Raw genomic sequence first — 14,654 nt, 5'->3', positions numbered from 1 at the left:
ATTTCAAAAATCATCATGACAGTTTCAACATCATGTCACAGTCATTAATATAGAGGGCGTTAACGTTTTACCAAAATATGCCAATTTTGAATAATCTAGCCAGTAATGTACGATATACTGATTAATTTTAACAGATGCTAATCCTCTTAATTTTAGCAATTGATACTGGCCTCGGTTTTCTTGTGATAAACATAATCAGACTTCTACCTATGGTTCTTAGATTCAAATTCCAATGCAACAATTTACAATTTGAAGAGAGCACACTGAGCCTTTTTTGGTGAGGATTTTTTTAGGCTGTGACAAAATTTTCCAAGTATTGAGGTAAATATATCCTCAAAACATAAGTTTAAAAGCAGTTTTGCTTCATAATGGCAATGAATTTCCATTAGTTCCTGTGTTTCAATCAGTTAGACTTAAAGAAAGTTATGAAAGCATGTCTAAGGTTCTACATGCTATAAAATACCAGGATTATGGTTAGAGCATATGCAATAATCTTAAGGTTTGCTTGTTGGTTTGCAGGGGGGGAGGGTAGCAAAATAGTTGTTTTTTTGTGTTTGTGGGACAGCCACGAGACAGAAGAATGTTATGTTGTGCAACATTGGGACAAGCAGGACGAATTCATACCAGGACAATGTAATGTAAAATATATTACTTCAGTGTAATCAAGCAAGGTTCTTCTTCTACCCTTGCACATCCAATTTGGATTAATGAAAAATTTTGTGAAGGGACTAAATAATGATAGGTAACAGATTTGCATACTTGAGAAGTATGTTTCCTAATTTAATATATGCCAAAATTTAGGGAAGGAATTTTCATAGGACCTTAAATTAGGGAATTCCTGAAAAACAACGTGTTTGAAATCCAGTTAAAAGAGGTTGAATAGGCAGCTTTGTGATGTTTTAAGGTGGTAGAACATGGTTTTTTGAGTAATAGGAAAGAAGAAAACTATGAAATGTTGGTGTCTAATTTACTTGAGTGCTACAAAAACATTGGCTGTGAAAATTCATTTTCTTCATTCCCATCTCGAATTTTCCCCCAAAAATCTGGGAGATATAAGTGATGAACAAGGAAGAGGTTTCATCAAGATATTTCCACAATGGAAAAGCGATATCATGGTGGCTGGGATTCTGTAATGATGTGGGATTACTGCTGGTTCCTTGTGAGGGAGAGTAAGCAGGAATACAAGAGAAAATCCCTTAGTAGCAAACATATTTAAGGACAATTACAGGCATGCTGATTATACACTGATGAACCAAAACATTATGACCACCTAACTAATATGATGTTAGTCCTCCACGTGCAGCCAAAACAGCTTGTACCCAGGGAGGCATGGACACTACAAGATTTCTATGTCTTGTGGTACCTGGTACCAACACATAACCAGCAGATCCTTTAACTCCTGTAAGGTCCATGGTTGAGACGCTGCAGATCGGAGTTGCTGTTCCAACACAAAACCACAGATGCTCGATGGGATTAATGTCTGGGGAATTTGGTGGCCAGGGCAATACCTGGAAGTCATCACCGTGTTCCGCAAACTAGTCTCAAATAGTCTGGGCGGTGTGGCATGGTGCATCATCCTGCTGAAAGACAGAGGGGGAAGATCGTTGCCATGAAAGGGTGTACCTGGTCAGAAATGATGTTTAGGTAGGTGGCAGATGTCAGAGTGCCCAGCACATGGATGACTGGACCCAGGGTATCCCAGCAGAACATCGCCCAAAGCAGACCGCCACCAGCTTGTTTTTATCCCACAGTGCAACCAGGTGCCATTACTCCCCCAAGTAAACGTCGCACACGTACCCGGCCGTCCATGTGATTCAACAGATCAGATGACCTTCTTCCAATCACTCAAGGTCCAGTTTCAATGCTCACGTGCCCATTGTAGGTGCTGTAACCAGTAAACCGTGGTTAGCATGGGCACTCAGAGCTGCCTGCGGCTAAGCAGCCCCATTTTCAGCAGGGTTCGATGTACTGTGTGTTGTGACACATTACTCCCATCACCAGCATTCCAATTACCGGAGAGTTGTGCCACAGCCGCCCTTCTGTTGCCACATACCATCCGGGAGAGAGCCTTTGCTCACCTCGAGCATCGATGAGCCATGGTCATCCAACACCTCGCTGGCGGTTCATGGGTTCCCCCTCCTCGGGACCACTTTCGGTAGGTACTAGCCACGGCTGACTGTGAGCACCCCACCAGCCATGCCATTTTGGATATGCTCTGACCCAGTCGTCTGGCCATTACAATTTGGCCTTTGTCAAACTCTCTTAAGTCCACTGCCTTTCCCATCTGAAGAACAAGAGTAACACTGATTAACGGAGCTCAGTATCAGGTGTTTTTTATACTGTGTCCCGGCCCACACACACACACACACCGTACTTCACCTGCAGTTGCTTCGATTTGCATAACGACTCGCTGGTCATAATGTTTTGGCTCATCAGTGCATATTGTTGTTATTTGGTTTTTAGGAGCATTAGCAACTAAGGCCATATTTCTCCGGGCGGTGGTCATTCCCTGACCTTTCCGCATCCTCCGTATTTGGTGGTGACGGGCTCGAACCCCGGTCTAATCAAGAAGAGTGTGCTACGCACTGCTGCTCCTTCCCACCTGGCTACGGAGGCGCCTCAGTGCATATTATTGAAGTATAACTATTATGCTGTGATTTAGGGTATTTTTTCCAAAATTAAATAATTATAGAGAACGTATAATATTTTTTTTATACTTGTATTACAAACTTGAATTATATGTATATATCCCTTTATTTTAACATTAAACATTGGTACATCTTTTGATGTAAACATGATAGACTTTTCATGGTGATTTTTGGAAATCAGCACGTTTATTTCCCCCAAAATCATATATTTTCATTGCGGAGATATGACAAAAAATATTTTTTGTTGGCTAGTGTTATCACACAATCAATAAAAATTCTTGATTAAATTAAAAATAATATGCAGGTGTTGGCTGACACATGTCATGAAGAGATATTGATAGTAATTTTGCTCTACTGCCACACACTTTCCTCCAATCAGTAATGCTCCCTGGCATTGATGCATTGTCTGGAAATGAACTGAAACATTTACACTTTATGAACACTGCTAATAGTGATGGATGCTCCTTGAATCAAAGCATAAGCTGAAGGGTGCTGTTTTTAAAACTGCATTAGTTCTCTAACAGGTCTAAAGTGAGTTTTAATTTTCAAAAATTAATTAAAAATGTGTTTTTAATATAGAAAATGGATTTACACTTGTGTTCATAAAATATTGAAATTACAGGTGGCATAAAAAAATATGAACAAATTGGAATTATTTCCTGCTGATTTTTCAAATTTTTCCAGGTGGATGCGGAGGAATTTAGCATTTCTGTACAACCAATACAGGATTAAATAATAGGTACAGCATATACTCTTTCAAAAACAGGTTCAATGAGCAGCTGATCCCCCCCCTCCTATTGACGCCACTACTCACCACAAAATAAATCAGTGCCTCATCCCCTAAGTTAGAGAAAGGGACAAATAAAAAATATTTTAAGGATAAAATTAATGTATCGTTCTCATCTTTGTAAGTCTTAATAGAACCGCAGCAGCATAGTTGCTCTCCAAGCACTGTTTATGACACAGAAGTACATACTGAAGTGGATGATGAGTGCAGAATGATGCTGTATTACAACTTGACCAGACATTCTGCCAAAAGTGGAGCATGTGCACAGCTCTATTTCTATGCACAGAGTGACAATGGCTACTTTTAAAACCAGTGCATATGCTGTACTGAACAAAAAAGTGTGAAACACCATATATCCATTATAGTTCTTTTGATGTGGTGTTTCACACTTTTTACATGTACAAGCACCACAATGCTTGATACAGTTTTCCTATTCTATTTAAAGTTTTAGTGAAAATAAATTCATACAGCATATAAATTTAATTATACAAGGCTGGGTGCAGCTGCACATGCTTAACATCATTTCTTGTCTCGGGGTAGCATACATGCTAAGAAATTTAATCTTTTACCAGCTGCCTAAAACAATTTGGTGTGTAATAAAAAAATCAAAAAAATCTATACAATGTTTTATACATTGCAATGCATGCATACGTACATTCGGCCTACATGGGCACTACGTGCATATTGTCATGTCGAACTATTCCCAAAAAATGCTGCACAAAAACTACACATTTCTATTCTATTTTCAATTTTCTAATATAAGTTCTATTTTCAACTTGCATTTGGTTGATCTGATGTTATTTTCCAGAGAAATATACCTGTTTTAAGAAATCACTCGGCGTTCTCAATATTGGGTTGTCTCTCCATTCATTTTCTGGATATACAAAAAATAAACCCACCCAAATTTTTTACATTATTAGTAGCAGCAATGGCATACGATGCAAAAAAGCAAATCTTGCTAAGGGTACATTCTTGCGCATCCATTCACTCACAATTCAAGCATAAAGAAACAACAATCGGAGTAATCACCAATTATAATCAAAATCTAGCTAATCAAATGAATGAATGAATATCGCCCCAAAGTATTTACAAGAGATAAACGGATGGGAGTTTCCCCACGAGGAGTTGTTCATTTTTGTCCCGAATACATATATCCATCGATAAATCTTCAATCCTTCTTTCGATTTCCCCATATCGCTAACGAGAATAAGTAAATATAGTTTCTGACACATCATATTTACCTGTTCGCGATAAGTTTTATTAACTTTTCTAAGACGAATATCAAAACTCGTCCCCATGCTTGGTATTAACAATCAGCACCCTCTAGCGTAAGTTCCTAAAGTTAATTTAATAAAATGCTGTCAATTCAGCTTACCCACAGTGCTATATGTGACGGAGTCTAGTGGAATGCATCAAAATTGAAATTCAAAATTTTGATAATGATGAAAACTTGAATGATATTTCTTGTTCACAAGAAATAACCTTTGGTAAGTAAATTCAGCAGATCATTTCAACTTGGATATAATGAACGATTTAGTGTCAGATTGAATGTATGCATCATATGCATATCAATATACAGTATGAACCACAGGAGCTCACATCTAGTGAGTATGGGCTTGGCACATTCAGGGTCCTGAGCTGGATATCATCATTCTTCTCTTTCATGGTGATTCCCTTCTACTTCTGACTCTTGCTCTCTCTCTCTTTCTCAGGGTAACTCAAATTTTTTTTTTGGCTGGTGCAGCATAAGCCTCAGGCTTCCATGCACCATATGGCTAATAATAATAATAATAATAATACAGTAATTTGAATAAGGATTTTTACACGAGCTTTAATTAAATTTTGACGGCCAATATGTTTATTAAAACCTAAAATGGAATTTATTGGTTTCCCAGTATCCACGGGATATATTACAGATGTTTTTAATGATCTAATAGAAGAAATCAATGGTTTCGTTTTGATTAGCTCAGCCAAGATCATATCGAACTTCTTTCTTTTTTTTTTTAAAATTCTGTTTATTTTTATTCCAAACTAATTCAAAATAATTGTTTGCAATAAAATAAAAATTAATGGAAGAAAAAATTATATTCAGTTAAATGTCATTCTCATGCTTCTCATAAAGGTTGCATTATATTTCAGGTTTCACACATGTATTTGTGCATTATTTTGTTCCAGGGACCTTTATCCAATAATAAATAAAATAAAATAAAAAGTTGTTTGACTTTTAAAATATCAAATATTATTAAAATATGATAAATAAGATGTAATATCTACTGGCATTCTAGCTTTATCAAACAAATATATATATCTTCTTCATGCATTAAGAATCTACAGATAAAGGAACCACTAGAGAGCAGTGATCACAATGTGCTGAAGTGGGATTTACTCAAAGAGAACTACCATCAGAGGTAAAGTGAAGACTTTTTGCTGTCGTAAAGGCGACTACAGTGGTCTGAGACAGTATTTAAATTCTATACGGTGGGACCAACTGATGATGTTACCAACAGCAAATTCAAAATGGGTAGCATTCAAAGAATTTATCTTGGAAGCTACTAGGCTTTACACTCCAACTAAGAAATATTGTTCAAGGTTTAGGCCTAAATGGATGTCAGATAAACTAATGAGACATGACAACGAAGAAAAATGTATGGGATACATAAATTAATGGGTGACATGGAAGCCTATGATAAATATAAGCTGGTTTGTAACCAAGTCACTAAGGAGATTAGGCAGGCAAAGGCAGATTATGAGAAATCTTTGGCAAAGGATGCAAAGAAAAACAACAAAGAGTTCTTTATCTATGTAAACTCTAGAAAGAAAGGGATGAATCAGATTGGTCGACTGGATATTGATGGTTCAACTGTTGATGATCCTGCTCAGGTGGCTAACAAATTAAATGAATATTTTGCATCTACATTCAAACAGGAGTTATTCAGGCAGAGAAATGCCAGAGTTGAGTTAAACTCTGGCAATGAGCCGGATTATTTTGTAATAACTGGGAGGAAAGTGGAGGAGAAATTGTTGAAGATAAACATAAAAAAGGCACCCGGGATGGATGGGATCTACTCAGTTATACTGTATCAAAGGACGCAGTAAATGAAGTAAACAAACCCTTAACCATAATTATGAGAGCGTCCTTAGACTCGGGGTAAGTCCCCATGGACTGGAGATGTGTAAATGTATCTCAAATTCACAAAAGGGGATCAAAGGGTGACAAAATAATGGAATCACTGGTTAAAGAAGCATTGCAGGATCATTTAGACAGGCCTGCAGCAATAATTCAGACACAGCATGGGTTTATCAAGGGAAAGTCTTGCCTGACCAATTTGATTGGATACTATGATGTGGTAACAAAGGAACTGGATGCGGGGAATAACTTTGATATCATATATTTTGATCTTAGAAAGGCTTTTGATACTGTTGCACATGGAAGACTGCTAAACAAATTGGAGCAGTGTCGCATTGGAGGCAAATTGCTGCTATGGATAAAGGGATGGTGGAGTGGGAGAAGACAGAGAGTGGTAATCAATGGACACTTCTCATCATGGACTAATGTTATTAGTGGAGTCCCTCAGGTTTCAGTGTTGGGTCCATTGTTGTTTTCTGTATTCATTAATGATATTGATGATAGTATATCAAGCTTAATGTCCAAGTTCGCAGACGATACGAGGTTGGCAGGGTTGTTAAGGACACTAATGACAGTACGCTGCTGCAACAGGATCTAGAAAAGTTGAGCATATGGGCTGAGAGGTGGCAAATGAAGTTTAACATTGACAAAAGTAAAATACTACATATTGGAAGCCGTAACCCCAGAATAACGTATCAACTCTGTGGTACTACACTGACAGTGGTAGAGGACGAAAAGGACCTGGGCAATTGCGCAGGCAGATATGAAGTTTTCTGAGCAGTGCTCATGGTGTCTTGTCAATGATATAGAGGAATTTTTCTAGCGGGGATAAAGAGGTGATTATTCCCTTGTATAAGGCAATGGTCAGGCCACACCTTGAGTACTGTATACAGGTCTGGAGGCCTCAATTTAAGAAGGATGTAGAGCTGTTGGAACGAGTACAGAGAAGAGCAACAAGATTAGTGAACGAAACAAATGGTTGCTCTTACGAAGAAAGGCTTAAGTTTTGCAAATTAGTGTTTGGAGACTAGGCACCTGTGAAGTGATCTGATTGAGGTGTATAAAGTTTTGAATGGTTTGAGCATGCTCAATGCTGATGGGATTCTTCCTCTTGCTTAGAATATTCACCTGAGAGGGCATAAATTCAAATTGAGAAAAGACAGATGTAGGATAGATCTGCTGAAGTTTGCCTTTAGCTAGCGGGTAGTTGGTTGGTGGAACAGATTTCCATCCTTTGTTGTGGAAGTTGATAGCCTAAATAAATTTAAGGCTCAGCTGGACAGCTATTGGAACGAACGGAGGGGTGAAATGAGAGCGGTTTTTTTTTTTGGCTGATGCTGCATAAGCTTGCTTTCTTGCATCATATACCTCTACTAATGCTAATATCTTTTATTGCCAATAAAAGATATTAATGCTAATATCTTTTATTGCCTTTTATTTGTTGGTAGAATCGCCATCCTCCTCGCACCGGGTGGAAAAGACCTCAGTTCGAGTCCCCTCGATGATGTGAGGAATTTTTATGGGCGTTTTTCACAACGTGGCTGAGTTAGTCAGGCGAGGATGATTTTTCATTCGGAAACATGGGTTTTTAGTTCAGAAAATCGACAAGAACACATGAAATTTACAGACAGTATATATGGAGCAATATGACCGTAGTTATAGTGCTCCGTATATACTATCTGTAAATTTAACCCTCCAAAACCTACTATAACAACAACCAATCCGCCGGTCTGCCACCAAGTGGAACCGAGAAGTGAAGGGAGACCGATGTCTGTCTCTTTTGGTCCAGTTGTCGAAGATCACGTGGAACCATTCTGCAATCTGGAAGGTGACCAGAATTTATAGTTAGCATTAGCATTACTATTAGTAGAGTCATGTGATTCGGGAAAGCAAGCTTATGCAGCATCAGCCAAAAAAAAAAAAAAAAAAACCCTTCCACTTCACCCCTCCGTTCGTTCGAAAATACCTGTCCAGCTGAGCCTTAAATTTATTTAGGCTATCAGCTTCCACAACAAGGAATGGAAGTCTGTTCCACCAACCAACTACCCGCTGGCTAAAGGCAAATTTCCGCACATCTATCCTACATCTGTCTTTCCTCAATTTGAATTTATGCCCTCTCAGGTGATTATTCTGAGCAAGAGGAAGAATCCCATCAGCACTGATCATGCTCAAACCATTCAAGGCTTTATACACCTCAATCAGATCACCTCGCAGGTGCCTAGTCTCCAGACACTGTAACCTGCAAAACTTAAGCCTTTCTTCGTACGAGCAACCCTTCGTTCCATTCACTAATCTTGTTGCCCTGCTCTGTACTCGTTCCAATAGCTTTACATCCTTCTTAAAATGAGGCCTCTACACCTGTATTACGGTACTCAAGGTGCGGCCTGACCATTGCCTTATACAAAGTGATAATGACTTCCATATCCCTTCTAGAAAAATTCCTGTATATCATTGACAAGGCACCATGAGCTACTCTTGCAGGCCGTCTTCACTGCTCAGAAAAATTCATATCTGCCTGCACAATTACCCCCAGGTCTTCTTCATTCTCCACCACTGTCAGTGTAGTACACAAAGTTGATACGTTACTCTGGGGTTACTGCTTCCCATATGTAGTACTTTACATTTGTCAATGTTAAACTTCATTTGCCACCTCACAGCCCATCTCCTCAACTTTTCTAGATCCTGTTGCAGCAGCGTACTATCGTTAGTGTCATTGACAACCCTGCCGACCTTCGTGTCGTCTGCAAACGTGGACATTAAGCCTGATATACCATCATCAATATCATTAATGAATACAGAAAACAACAATGGTCCCAACACTGAACCCTGAGGGACTCCACTAATAACATTAGTCCACGATGAGCAGTGTCCATTGATTACCACTCTCTGTCTTCTCCCACTCAACCATCCCTTTATCCATAGCAGCAATTTGCCTCCAATGCCACACTGCTCCAATTTGTGCAGCAGTCTTTCATGTACAACAGTATCAAAACCTTTCTAAGGTCCAAATATATGATATCAAAGTTATTCCCTGCATCCAGTTCCTTTGCGACCACATCATAGTATCCAATGAAATTGGGCAGACAGGACTTCCCCTTAACAAAACGATGCTGTGTCCGAGCTATAACTGAAGTCTTGTCTAGATGATCCTGCAGTGCTTCTTTAACCAGTTCCTAAATTAATTTTCCTGCAACAAAAGTTAAACTAACAGGTCTATAGTTACTCGCGTCGCCTTTTGATCCTCCTTTGTGAATTGGGGGCACATTTGCACATCTCCAGTCCATGGGTACCTCCCCTGAGTCCAAGGAAGCTCTCATAATTATGGCTAAGGGTTTGCTTACTTCCTTTGCTGCCTCCTTTAATATAACTGGATAGATCCCATCCACCCCAGGTACTTTCTTATAATTATCTTCACCAATTTCTCCTCCACTTTCCTCTCAGTTATTACAAGATTCTCTAGGTTACTGCCAGAGTTTAATTCACCTCTGGCATTTTTCCTCCCTGATTAACTCCTCACGTGTGAATGTAGATGCAAAATACTCATTTAGTTTGTTAGCTACCTGAGCAGGATCATCAACAGTTGAACCATTAATATCAAGTGGATCAATCCGATTCATCCTCTTCCTTCTAGTGTTTACATAAATAAAGAACTTTTTGCTGTTTTACTTTACATCCTTTGCCAAAGATTTCTCATAATCTGCCTTTGCCTGCCTAATCTCCTTTGTGACTTGCTTACAGACCAGCTTATTGTCTTCTCTCTCTCTCTCATGGTAACTTGGGAATTTTTTTTTTTTTTTTTTGGGTAGTGCAGCATAAGCCTCAGGCTTCCTTGCACCATATAGCTAATTATAATAATAATAACAGGTTTCCATGTCACCCATTAATTTATATGTATCCCATGCATTTTTCTTCTCTGCCACATGTCTCATTAGTTCATCTGACATCCATTTAGGCCTAAATCTTGAACAATATTTCTCAGTTGGGATGTAAAGCCTAGTAGCTTCCAAGATTAATTCTTTGAATACCTCCCATTTTGAATTTGCTGTTGGTAACATTATCAGTTGGTCCCACCGTATAGAATTTGAATACTGTTTCAGACCACCGTAGTCGCCTTTACGAAAGCAAAAAACCTTCCCTTTACCCCTGATGGTAGTTACCTCTTTGAGTAAATCCCACTTCAGCCAACAGTGATCACTGCCACCTAGTGGTTCTTTATCTGCAGATTGTTAATGCATGAAGAATCACTACTGATAATCAAATCAAGAGTATTACTCCCTCTAGTTGCCTCCCGAACATGCTGATAATGACAAGACAGAGAAAGGGAGCATGCACTCAACAGATACTACCAATCACTGGCAAGTAAGTACTGCATTTACCTGTTTGTACAAACAGGCAAACACTTACTTGCTTATGCCGATTTATTTACTATGCCAGACGCACAGTAAATAAACCTGATCAATTGAAAATATTGGTAAAGTCATCAAATGCATTATATGAATATCGGAAACTGCGTAACTCAAATACAAAGATGCAGAATTCGAATTTAAAAATGGTGTGGAAGGGCAGATGATAAAAGTGGGGGAGTTATGCTTTTGATCACGTAAGGCACAGACACAAAAAAACAGTAATAATTGTTATTAGAATTATCTGCAAACAATTCGCCCATGTATATGTGCATAAATTGCTTATCTTCTCTGGCCTGTTGTGCTGGGCGAAATAAATAAGTGTTATGAGTTCAATGTATTTATGTCGGACGTGTTCAAAGAAGTAACTAGCGTCAAAGAGAAAGGCAAGAGAATTTGTTTTCCCAAAAGTGATTAGAATGGTCTCAGATATTTTTAAATTCTCTCTTGTATGGGCAACTGATATCTTTAACAAATGCAAATATTCAAGAAAATAATTCTAGAAGCAACTAAGACTTTCATTACTAAAATAGGACAGTGTGATGAATATTTTAAAGAATATAATAACGTCCAATTGTTTCACTGATCGTATTTATTTTAAATACCAAGTATTTCAAAGAGTAGTGCCATTAAATAATTTAAGTGCTAATTAATTCATACAATTATGAATTAGCATTAGTTGAGGCATATGATGCAAGAAACCATCAGCCAAAAAAAAAACCTTCGCATTTCACCCATCTGGTCACTTCAAATGTTTATCTAGTTCAGCCTTAAATTTATTTAAGCTACCAATTTCCAGAACAACAGATGGAAGTCTGTTCCAGCAACCAACTACCCGCTGGCTAAAGGCAAACTTTCGCAAATCTATTCTACAACTGTCTTCCCTCAATTTGAACCTATGCCCCCTCAAGTTCTTAATCTGAGCAAGCAGAAGTATCCAGTCTCCACTATTAGGTAGTGACCAAAATTGGGTAATGTTCAAGAAAATTTCGGTGGTCTTAGGCAAAGGGATGATCTTAATAATCACCACTTTGATCCAAGTAATGATTTTTAAGATTATTTGAGTATTTGTAAATATTTTAAGCGGCCTCTGTAGCTGAGTGGTCAGGAGTGGCAGTGCAGTAGCATACGCTCTTTGAGTAGACCGGGGTTCAAGCCCCTGACTGCTAAATACGGTTGATCTGCCAACCCGCACTGGACCAGCGTGGCAGATAATGGTCCATTTCCCTCAGCATGAATTGTTGAGCAGGCTTCCATCCTGCAGTGGGTTGATAATGGCTGCAGTTAACTTTAACTTAAATATTTTAAGACGCACTTCAGCCAGGAGTTTATTTAAACCACCCCCAATTTCCGCAAAATGTTCTCAACACCACCCGATTCTATAGACGAGGGCTACGTTTGTGAGGAAAGCCAATAAAAATTCCTCACATCGTTGACGGAATTCAAACTAAATCCTTTCCACCCAGTGTGGGAGTGGTGATTGTGGTGGCTGTGCAACTCACCAGCAATTTAAATGGTCAAATAACCCCAGGCGCTCACATCTGGTGAGTATGGGCTTGGCACACCCAGGATACTGAGCTGGATATCATCATTCTTCTCTTTCTTCCCCCTTCTACTTTTGACTCTCTCTCTCTCAGGGTAACTCGGGAATTTTTTTTTGACTCGTTCAGCATACGTCTCAGGCTTCCTTGCATCATATAGCTAATAATAATATATACTAATGACAATAATGAGGCTATATCTTACTTGTAAAATAATGAGGTCCCATTATTACACAAGGAGCCCAGACAGATTAGTGTAGATTCTCAGTGCCGAGGTTGAAACAAGCTTTCTCTTGCTGCTAGACGTTAGGTGAATATCGGTCGATTTTTTTTATTAATATATATATATATGACGTATGTTTTTCACAAACATTATATATTGAAGCTTTATGGCCTCAGCTGCCTTGGCAGAAATTAAAAAAAACCAAACCCAACATATTATAATGAGCCAGCATGTCGTCAACCGTCAAATATTTGAAAAATTCTTCTAGGCAGTACTATGAAATGTTTCCAATAATATTTTCATTCGATTAGTTGTTTGTTTAATTTCTATTTCAGTCAGTATAACGTTGCAAATGTTTTGATCAATATCCTGCTTTTTATAGAAATGGAATGAAAAGAAAGTCACAGGAAAAAAAACAATCAGCATTTTAAATTTCCTAAATAATGTTTATTTTGCACTTATAATTATGGTTTTCATTTTTCCTTCTCCAAATCTGCTCGCTTTATGTGGTCTCCCATATTCCTTATCTACCTAGAACCCCCTAGAACTCCGAGAACATGACGCGTATGGAGAATATTCCCGAGTCAAATACAATATGTTAAAATACGTATTGCATTTGACTAGCTGTTCTGAGGAGAAGGTGATTCGAGGCTGACTTAGCCAGAAATTTTAAAGGATAAATTATGTTTCGTAATTTATCCTCTAAACCGTTTCTTTATATCACATCTAGTTGAACAGTTAGAAAAGAACGAAATCTGAAATCAGTAATCTCTCTCTCTCTCTCTCGAGTTAAAGACGATATTAACACAATTTTCTCTAAAGGATTCAAGATGGACTTCACTACTATAGAAAAAAGTGACACTTGCTTGTTCTGAGAGCGGTCAGTTCCCATCGGTTCCTTCCAGGTGCTCTCCTGAATGAAATCGTTCAGATCTTTTATGGACACCTTGTATACACACAAATTTTAATGTCTAATATTATTATTAAATAAATAAATTTCTGTTTGTATTCCACGGCGAACCTATAGAGCCAGAAGAGATAGCAAATACAAGAACATCGCCGTATTTGGCAGTCACGTGAGTTCTAATTAAAGTCAGCATACACGTTAACACAACAGAGAGCTCTTTACAAAACTACAAAAAAAAATTGTCATATTATGGTAACAACCTCATCCATCAAATCTAAGCCTCCTCCCCTCCCTCGTGTTTGTATTATTATACTATGGAAATTTAATTTTTTACGTGTTACCATTTCTATTTCCACTTGATGGCGCTCCACAAACTTTAATCAGCTGTTTCGATGGGCATGAAATATGCCTTTTAAAAGGAGGAAAGATGTTTGTTTGGGTTGGAAAGCAGTAGTGGTTAGTGCAGTTGTCGTGAAAGCATATGAATTAAGCTGTAGAATGGAGGTCGCTGGGCGATGTGTTACATGAGGTAGTTTCCAGCTTCAGTTGTCTTGAGCTGCTGGCACTTTGATAATTATATTGGAGGACTGGTGGAGTTTTAGTAGGAGTTAGTATGTTATAGACAGAATTTGCCTGAGTACAGGTGGCTGTAGTAAAAGGGAAGCGAGTCTGTCTTGAGACTAAAACAGCTTCAACTACTTCGTAAATGAAGTCATAGTTCAACTTTTGATATTTGTCAGTTTGTTTTAGGAAGCCAATATTCATTGTAATTAGCTGAAAATAGTTGCAACATTATTCTTCAACCGGATAAACCACGCTATATCGGTTGGCCGCCGTAGCCGAGTGGTCAAGTGCACGTGCCTTGAGTGACCTGGGTTCTAGCTCGTGACTGCTAAGTACGGTGTGGTTTCTTGTGAACTCCTCTGACCGTGTGCTTGTCCCGGATTATAAACAGATTTACTAAATAGAAAATTTCTACGAAACTGGATGGAACAGTTCCTAGTCGCTTGTGAAAATA

At 38.4% G+C, this 14,654-nt stretch overlaps 1 protein-coding gene across 1 annotated transcript in view; it reads right to left on the bottom strand.

Moving 5' to 3' along the window:
* LOC150083641 (vacuolar protein sorting-associated protein 26C) overlaps positions 1–4,771 on the bottom strand; it is a 46,907-nt gene extending 42,136 nt beyond the window's left edge. Inside the window, exon 1 of the mRNA XM_090377415.1 lies at positions 4,677–4,771. Within this exon, the coding sequence (XP_090233541.1) occupies positions 4,677–4,733 (57 nt within the window). The 5' untranslated portion in view covers positions 4,734–4,771. The remainder of the gene's footprint in view (positions 1–4,676) is intronic.
* Between the last annotated feature and the right edge of the window lie 9,883 nt (positions 4,772–14,654).

The sequence above is a fragment of the Mastigoproctus giganteus genome, chromosome 7 (genome assembly GCF_048544385.1).
Source record: "Mastigoproctus giganteus isolate SK-2022 chromosome 7, ASM4854438v1, whole genome shotgun sequence".
Classification (NCBI taxonomy): domain Eukaryota; kingdom Metazoa; phylum Arthropoda; class Arachnida; order Uropygi; family Thelyphonidae; genus Mastigoproctus; species Mastigoproctus giganteus.
This window is presented reverse-complemented; position numbering and strand designations above follow the sequence as displayed.